The 9,620-nt window shown below is 40.9% G+C and overlaps 1 protein-coding gene across 1 annotated transcript; it reads right to left on the bottom strand.

The window, feature by feature from the left end:
* Window positions 1-5,788: 5,788 nt before the first annotated feature.
* On the bottom strand, window positions 5,789-9,184 carry LOC104419220 (WRKY transcription factor 72B). The gene is given in 6 exon segments (XM_010030811.3): window positions 5,789-6,185; window positions 6,188-7,085; window positions 7,243-7,356; window positions 7,500-8,111; window positions 8,773-8,858; window positions 9,065-9,184. Coding segments are annotated over 4 exon segments (1,635 nt in total). The 5' UTR covers window positions 8,079-8,111; window positions 8,773-8,858; window positions 9,065-9,184; the 3' UTR covers window positions 5,789-6,141.
* Between the last annotated feature and the right edge of the window lie 436 nt (window positions 9,185-9,620).

The raw sequence follows: 9,620 nt of genomic DNA, 5'->3' as shown, positions 1-9,620 counted from the left end.
CGTCATACATCCGGGCATCCTGACACACCCGAGGAACCTTTGGGGCTCACCAGTCCCCAGGCATCCAGAGGTATCGCCACCACAATCCTCCAAGCAACCCTTCTCTCGAGGCTTTGTCGATCCAAGGGTCCAACGACAGCAATAACACATCAACCATTGTGTAGCAGTCTCAAGATTTAAAAATCAATGCATGCTAACATCAACAAAACTATACTTGCTTCGATTTCTAAAGCTCAAACCCGGAATATAACTAAAACAACGAACCTTAGGGAATATCGAATACATGATGACCAAATCATTTATGAAATGTAAAGTTTTAAAACACTGGAATAGATTGAGATTTAAATCTTCTCAAGACGCGCATGAAACAAGTTTATCAAAGCGGTAAGCGAAGTTTTTGAAGCTAGTACATCGGTGAATCCAAATCTCAGTTTGACCTTGAGGTTTTCAAAACAATTTACAAGTAAAATCTCAATTTTTGGAAGTAATAAACCATTCTCGAAATATTGCGAGTGGCGCGGCCGATATTAGAAAGCCGACTATTTTCAAGACTTTTTGTAAAACGTTCACGAGCAACGTTACCCACAACCCATAAACATTAAGAAGTCAGTGTATAAACCACTGTCCAAATTGCAGTTGACTATAGGGAAATGCATAATCCTCAGCAGTTAGAAATCCTCACACCATCCTTAAGATTCCTCAAAACAGAATTTCTAAAATTCTGCCAACATCAAGAATCGACACAACTTCAAATACCAAAATCTCCCTCAACCATAATCAGTCTTAAAATCCTTCAAGTCAGATGGTCCAAAATCCAGCTCAAACATTCCTAATCCACTATCAAGTACGAGAGTTCAAGTAAGCCAATATACGAATGCATTTCCTCAATCAATGACAGGATTACACGATATAGATTAGTAGACTCCAACTTGCCTTAGGTACAATCAGCGTCGACAGCAAACAAATCCAAGAATTCGCGGGTCACGAGTGCGACTAGAGCGGTTGAATGGCAATGACCGTGGGCAAGACGCGACTGGTGCGGCAGTTGACGGCACGGTTGAGGCGGTTGAACCGGCTCAGTGGTGGACGGAGGCGCGACCGGTGGCAGCGGTGGCGCGCGCTTGAGAAGCAGAACCGGCAGTGAGGAAGAAGAGCTGCTTCTCCCTCCTTCTCTTCCTCTCGCTCGCTCGCTCGCTCGCTTTCTCTCTCTCGCTCGCTCGCCCGCTCTCTCTCTCTCTCTTGTTGCCGTTTGGTTGACAAAACCGGTCAACATTTCATGGGGTTTCCTCGGCTGCTCGAGCAAGAGACGTGTGGCGGTGTCGTGGCCATCACTTGGGCCCTTCTCCGCCAGCGCACGAGGCTGATGGCGTGGCTTCCGCTGGTTGGCTCCTCTGCATGCAGTAACGGGGCAGCAGGGTCAACAAATCTTGCATGGTTGACCGGCCGCATGGGAGGGGACGTAGCTGCATGGCCGCGCGGTCCTTGGTCGCATGAAAGAGGGGCGGAATGTAGCGATCGATCCGGGCTGTTCCTTTCCCGGCGTACATGACAAGCTTACTTTAGTAAGGTACAAATGCGGATGAGGTTGATCTCACATGTGGCCTTATGTGAAGAAACTTTCGACGAAATAATAGGCCATGCGATGATCGTATTATCTTGACGCGGCAAAGGTGCGATCACGAGGGTATATCCTAGGATCATCGCGTAACTTGATGACTTGGTTTGACGATAATGATAATGAAATGGCTTTCGCAAATGGTGTCATTGACACACCAATAGCGAATTCGTCGATCCGTGATGGACCATTACTTTGCCGAGGTTTGGCGAAATTCAGATGTTATAGCTAGCGACATTGTCGGAGCATCGCCAGCCCCAACGAGGCTCAGCCTCACCTTGGCTGGGTGAGGTCGAGCTCACCTAGCCACCAACGAGGCTCGGTCTTTGGGCCACCGCTAGGCAACACCAGCGGTGGCTCGGCGAGGTGGCCTCAGCGAGGTCGCTTGCCAAAAGAAAAATGAAGAAAAAAAAAGAAAAAAATAAAATATAATAAAATATTAAAAAATTAAAAGAAACAAAAAAAAAAATATACAAATTTACCAAATGTGTTTCTATTCCTGGAGTAGAGATTTTTTGTAATTATCAAGCACATTCTTATACTAAGAAATTGTTCTTTGAAATAAAAAAACAAAAAAAAAAAAACGTTAAAAAAATTCCATAAACACGCCTTTAGTCACAAAATCAATAAAAAAATTCAGTCTACACTAACTCAGGAAAATGGGCATAACTTTGAAAATTTATATCATAATGGCCCAATTTCAAAGCCCAAAGAATGGAGACTCAAAGATCTATAACTTTTATGTTTGAGTTTTCTCGATAAGCACATGGGGCTTGTTGAATTTTGATGGAAGTGGACAAAATGGGAACGGACAAAATGAAGAAAATGATAGAAACTTCAATAGTTGCTCTTTTAGGCCTCCAAGAAAGTGGAAATGGCATCAATTCTTTGAGATTGATGGCTGCAACTATTCAAAGATGTTGGTTTTAAAAGCCCCAACTCTTCAAGGACAAAGTGAAAACTCTTTTATTATTTCAAAGGATTTGAACTTTTCAAGATTCAAGATAATTGCATCAAGCAAATTTTAATTAATCAAAATCGGTCTCATCTTTATAGAGGTTCGACAAACTATTATAGAAATACAAAAGAAGAGCAAGAGACTAAAGTGAAGCCTAGAAACTATAAAATACATAAAAACTAGAAGCTATTCAATATATGATATTTCCAATGCTTGTGGTTCTCTCAAAGAGTCTTGATGCAAGCTTCAATGCATGTAAAATGACAAGTCTTTATGACAAAGTCAAAGATGAGACCTTATTGATGAGGGACTTTTCAATGAAACTATTGTCGATCTTGAATGCAAGCAAATCTTCTTGGTTGAATGAGTTAGTCTCAAATACAGGCTCCATTGTTCCCTCTTCTTTAAAAGAATTTGTCCCTGAATTTGTATCACCATTATTGGACAAATCACCCACATAAGTTGTTAAATGCCGAACATTGAACACGTCATATGTGAAGGAAGCTTTAGTAGATATGCATTAAGATTGATGCGCTCAAGAACTTCAAGTGGACCAAGCTTTCAATCACTAAGCTTATTATAACTTCTAATGAGATAACACTTCAATGGTAAATAAGCCCAAACAAAATGTCCAGGCTCAAAGATAATTCCATGTCGATGCTTGTCAACATCATTTTAATAAGCCTCGATTTTGCTTTCCAACCTTTGATGCACTTCTTCACGAGCAATCCTCATTTGTGCTACCATATCTTTCACCTTATCGATTTTCTTTGCAGCAACAAGAATGGGTGCAAGATTGAGAGTGGTTTTCGGTTGACTTCCATACACAATCACAAATGGATTATATCCAGTGGTACGGTTCACTAAATAATTGTATGCAAATTCTCCAAATGACAACCGAGTTTCCCAAGAACAGGAGTTATCATAAATCAAAGTTCTTAATAGATTTCCAAAGAACTGATCAATAATTTTAGTTTGTTCATCTGTTTCGGGAGGAAATACAATACTAACCACCTTCATGGCACCCTTTACTTTTTCTTATTGTGAACAAAGTAGGAAATAAGGAATTTTCAATGTTATTTACTAGGCATCAAAGTAATTTTCTTTCCTCCATATTGAAAAGAAGACATATTTTGATAACCATCATAAATGGTCTTTCTATCAAATTGTCATGATCGGCCAAGAATAATATGACTAGCATCTATGGGTAGAATATTGCACCATATCTTGTCAAAATAGATAGAACCAATGGAAAGATTGACAAAGCATCATTTGGAAATGGTTACCTCAATACCTCTTTTCAATCAAGACATTTTTATAAGGTGTAGGGTGCGCCTTCAACTCCAATTTTAGTTTGCTCACAACTTTAGAAATTAAATTTTCACAAAAATCTAAGTCAATGATTAATTGATATACCTTCCAAAATGGTGCAAGTAAAAGATATTGGTGCACAACCACCTATCTTCGATGTCATTTTTAGGAGTGAGAAAAATTTTCCTCATCATGAGAAGTTCACCAAAATTAGCATGTATTATTTGTTCTTCTCTATAGCAATTTCATCACATTTCAAGTCTCCTTCAAGTGGCTCCTCTGCGTCCTCATCAAATTCATTTTCCACCAAGAAAGCTTTACCGGCTGGTCGATTCTTATTGTTTCAACAATTACTAGCATGATGACCCATCTCTCCACATGAATAACAACGTACATCGAAAGCAATGGTTGTTTTGAAGCATTGGGCTAAGTAGAAAGCTTACTAGTAGTTTCTGTCGTAGTTTCAGCAACTTAGGTAATGTTGGTGTTACTCCTAGTTGCTTGGTTTGGCAGGGTAGAAGACTATTGCCTTCTAGAGCAAGAGTTCTCCATTGTGAGTGCTTGTTGTTGCACATCTCCCAAGTCCCAAATGTTAAGGACTTCTAAGGCATCTTGGATATAAAGTTGAAGACCATTCAAGTACTTGTTCATGAGCACCTCCTTTGGATCTTGAAAGTTGTTACAAATCACCAATTCATTGAATTCATTGGTGTATTAATCCACCGTTCATGTATCTTATCTCGGATTTTGGTACATTTGGTAGAGCTCTCTCTTGTATCCTTTGGAAAATAACTACTTCATATTTTATACTCTATTTTTCTCCATGATGTGAGTGGAGCCTTGCCAATAGATTGGCAAATCTATTTCTCACGTCTCCACCATGCTATGGCCTTACCTCATAATCACATGGCAATGATGCCAACTCAGCAATCTTCCAAACATTCCTTATTCTCAAAAACTTCATTTACAAGTGTCAACCAGTCAACATTTTCATCAGCAAAATTGGTACCTGAAAATTCTGAAATGTCTCTCTTAATTTCCTTTTCCCAATCCGGCTCACGAACTTTTGTGCGCAATATGGAGCATTCCTCCTTTAGGGAAATGATTAAACACTTTCTAAAGAAGAGGAATCACCATTGGATTCTCCAGTTTCAAAATGGGGTGGAAGGTCATTTGCTTCAGCCCTCAGACGTTGAACTTCTCAAGTCAAGTCATCAATTTGTTGTTGCATATATTGTTACAAATTCTCAATAAGTTTTTGTACTCCATTTGATGGGATGGTTCAGCCACCTCAACATCTTGCTTGTCTCAAAGGCATTGTCCTATCCTATAAAGCTCGATACCAACTGATGTAGCCCAAGGCCGGTTGCTTGAACAATGGGATTGGGAGAGTGAAAAACTTGGCCACAAAATTGAGCAGAAATTTCTGTCTGCACTAGCTTGGGAAAATAGGCATAACTTTGTCGATTCAAATTAGAATGACTTGATTTCATAGCCAAAGAATGGAGACTTGAATATCTATAACTTTTGTGTTTTGAATTTTTTCAAATAAACACCATAGGCTTGTCGAATTTTGATGGAAGTGGATGAAACAGGAATGGACAAAATGAAGAAAATGATATAAACTTCAATGGTTGCTCTTCTAGACCTACAAGGAAGTCAAAATGGCATCAATGCTTCAACATTGATGGCTGCAACTCTTAAATGATGCAAGCTTTAAAAGCCTTGGCTCTTTAAGGACGGAGTGAAAACTCTTCTAAATTTTCAAGGGGTTTAAACTCTTCAAGATTCAAGATAATTGTGTTAAGCAAATTTTCACTATTCAAATTCGGTCTCAAATTTACAGAGGTTCAATGACCTTTTATAAAAATACAAAAGAAGAGCAAGAGACTAAAGTCAAGCCTAGAAACTATAAATTACATAAAAACTATAAGTTATTAAATGAACAATATCTCCAATGCTTGTGGTTCTCTAAAAGAGTCTTGATGCAAGTTTCAATGCATGGGAAATGACAAGTCTTTATGACAAAGTCAAAGATGAGGCCTTATAGATGAGGGATTTTTCCATGAGAGTGTTGTCAATCTTAAATGCATGACTGGCTGCATCAAAGGCCAACGATTTTCCATCTCAAACACTAACATATCACCAATCTAACTCTGCAATAAACAAACAAATAGTTGTTCCAACCCTTCTTTGTAAACACGTTGTTTGCTTGGTACAGCTACATCTTTATCATGCTACACAACTTTCTCCCTCATTATAACAAATTTGTGCGATCCCTGTTATCGTTCGGGGACGCGGGTCTTTTGACAATGAGAATGGCAACGAAGGAGGTGGGATCACAAAACTTCCAAGTTGAGAAGACAAGCTTGATCTGTTCAAGAAACTCGACGAGCACCCGTTTGCTTGTAACGCCTGGGGGAGGAGAGAAGAGGCTGTCGAAAAGGGTTCGGTGCTCCACCTCAACTTGTGGCCAAAGCTGTTGCTGTCTCCCGCTCCGTGAGAATGATCCCCTATAGTCGCTGGGACAGCTCCACTGCTACCATTGCCGATGATCGACTTGAGAGCGACTGCTAGGGCGGATTGGAAGTTGGGGTCTGCTGTGATCGCCTTGGTTGCGGCAGCAATGGTGTCTGGTAGAGATTGTTGAGGAAGGCTAGGGTTGTTCTTCATCTGCAAGTAGGGTTGATAAGCTGTGTGGTTCTTGTTTTGGAGTTGGGTGGCGTAGTTAAGGAGCCCATTATTAGCCCATGACATGGGAAGATTATTATCAGATTGATCAGGCGAACTAAAGCTTAAACTTGTGGAAGAATATCTTGACGTTGCTGAAGGGAAAGTATGGGAGGAGAATCGATTGAAATGCGATGAAGTCGATGATGCCGATGATAAGTTTGAGGAAGTGAGGTCGAGAGTGATTGTCGGGTGGGCAGGAGCAGATGGCATGACCGAGCTGGGCAGGTAAAATTGATTCGATCTCGAAGAATCAGGCAGACAAAAGTTAAGTCCGTGGAGGCCGGCCCCAATAGTGGTGGATGTGCCGTGACTCTGTCCTGGCTGTGAGCTTGAGGAGCCGGACAACAGCATGGCAGCGGCCGCCGAGGTGGTGGATGCCATAGCAGTGGCTGACATCGGAAGCGGGTGGTTATGTGTGCCTTCATATGTGGTTATCAGAATGGACATGTCCTCAGCACACCTTTGCACCTGATTGTTCAGAAAGAGAGATCTCCAATTAGACGGGCAAGATGAAAGTTCGTCCTATAATTTCTCAAACGTGATGAATAAATGACATAGGGTTATCCACATATCCTGAAGTCTTCAAATTATACATTTTCAATATGGTGAAGGCAAGTTAATCTACCTGTTTTCTTACGGGACACGATGGTGCGACCGTGCACCGATAGTAAGCTCGAGGGCATGGGTTTCCTTTTGCAATTTTCTGGCCATACTTTCGCCATTGGCATCCATCGTTCATCTGTTGAAGAATCATCATACAACTTCTCTAGCTCAGATTGCAACATTCAACCATACACATTACTTATAATCAACCAAGAACTGATGAGACTATGTATCTCGACCGATATATATAACTGCCTGATTAAGCTCCAGATTACTAACCGTCGCTGCATCGCATCGAGCCCGCACCGAAACCCTAGCTTTCTTGACTGGGTTTTGCTGGGAAACCTCATCATCCCCACCTGATCTCTTTGTTTTTAGGACTTTGTTGGGTGACCAAGTCTCAGCGGCTTCTTCCTTTTGATGATCTTCGAAGCTAGTCGCAGGACTACCCTTGCTGTTATCATTATTATTCTTTGGCAAAGTTTCAACCCCAGTAGTCGATGCATCAGATAATTTGCAGTCCAATGAGAGATCCAAGTGCTGTTCTTTGCTGATATTCTCTAAGAATAACAACTTCCCTGGACGGGGTGAAATCGACGACTTATTTTTCTCATCGTCTTTCTCTGAGTGCTGGCTTGAGGGGGATCTTCCCAGGCTGAGAGAAACAAGCTCTTCAGACTCTTCAGCTCGCTGCTTGTCATCGTTACCGTTAGTCATTGCTTCATCATCTGAAGGTTTCTGCTGCTCCTGATCGGGCTTGACGATGTCGAAGAACTGCATTTGGAGGGTCTTGTAATCTTTCATTATGCGGTCCAAGTACGTCTTTAGCCTCTGATTCTCTTCTCGCACCTCGCCCATTTCGGATCGCGCGGATTTAAGCGGATCTTGATCCTAAAAATACCAAAGAAAAACCAAAATAGAAGCTATAGTAATTAAGAAAATCCATCTTATAAGGAGAAAATAAAGAGGTAGTAGTTCAACAAAGCGCTGATTTGTGGTTTTCGAGACGTGTGTGATAATTGCATGATTAGTATATTCAAATCAGGAATATATCGGATCTCATATTAGTCATCGTCCACGTTCTTGCACAGCTGGACAAAGAAGGTCAATAATGAACAAAATTCAGGATCTTTGACGAGGTTTAATATTATGACGGAAAAGTCAACTCCAGGAACTTTGAACTATTGAATCTCAGCACCTTTGTTTAAAGTAAGATGTACTCTTTTTCCTCCAATTTTTTCACTGCAAATTTTCTCCTTAGTTTAAATCAACTTACACCTGCGCGTTACGCGGGTAATCGGTAGCAGGAAAGCAAAAGCGAAGAAAAAGTTCTTTCGAGGATTAATTTTGGATAATATATAAGGGAAAACCTAAGAGTATATTATGTCCCTCAATTTTCAAGAATAAATATTAGCCAAAATTTCCTTAACGAAGGAAAGAGAATTGCTGCCTTGTAGACGTGAAACATAACCAAGATCTGTGAATCTGTAAACCTATAATCCATGGTAACACATTGAACATATCGAGCTAGACATGTCGTAGATCAATTTACCTGCTCGCTGGTGCTCGTAATTTTTTGCTCAGGAGAAGATCGGTTTGGGTTATCGTTCCTCTGCTGGTTCTTTTCCGGTCTTCTGCCTGAAAATTGAAAACCCAAGAAGCGCCTTAGTACTGCATGAATGCACGATCTGTCATCCACCGTGAATGCATGGCTTGCTCGTCGCAGTTCTTCATCATGCTGTTCAAGCGACGACAGACCAAGGAAACCCAGTTCGCGAAATCGCTCCCTGTTTCTCCAGCGGCAAAAACCAAACGAATTATCCAAGAAGATTATTTCTTCTTACCTTAACGACACTGCTCATTCCGCCATACCGTCCACCAGCGCTGTCAGGCTCAGCTCTTTGCTCTTCCATGGCCATCATCGCTTCAGCCTTCATGGCTCTTCTTCTTCTTCTTCTTCTTCTTCTTCTTCTTCTCTCTCTCTCTCTCTCTACTTGTCCTTGTTTCTCCTTTCCGTAGCTCTTCTTTTCTCTATTCTATCATGAACAGGACTCTCTGTGCCTTTATATAGGCCTCATGCCTGAAGTATTTGACTATCCTTAGCTCACAGTTCTTTTCTGCATCCCCATCAGAAAGACAAGTCAACCCTGCTCAACCCGAATGGGACACCATTAGATTTTATTTTATATAGAACCAGTTGAAGTATTCAACTTCGACGTTTGAGAACCTGACCTCAGACCAGATCTAAAATCATTTTAGTCCTTTGGAAATAAACAGATAAGAATATAGTTCACCATCCCTAGATAACTTCAAGCCGCAATGTTCGGACCCCCATCTAACCCTAGCTACTAACTTCGTTGAAACTTCGGATTACGCCATTTTCACTCAAAAAAAACAAAG

This window comes from Eucalyptus grandis, chromosome 2 (assembly GCF_016545825.1).
Source record: "Eucalyptus grandis isolate ANBG69807.140 chromosome 2, ASM1654582v1, whole genome shotgun sequence".
NCBI lineage: Eukaryota > Viridiplantae > Streptophyta > Magnoliopsida > Myrtales > Myrtaceae > Eucalyptus > Eucalyptus grandis.
This window is presented reverse-complemented; position numbering and strand designations above follow the sequence as displayed.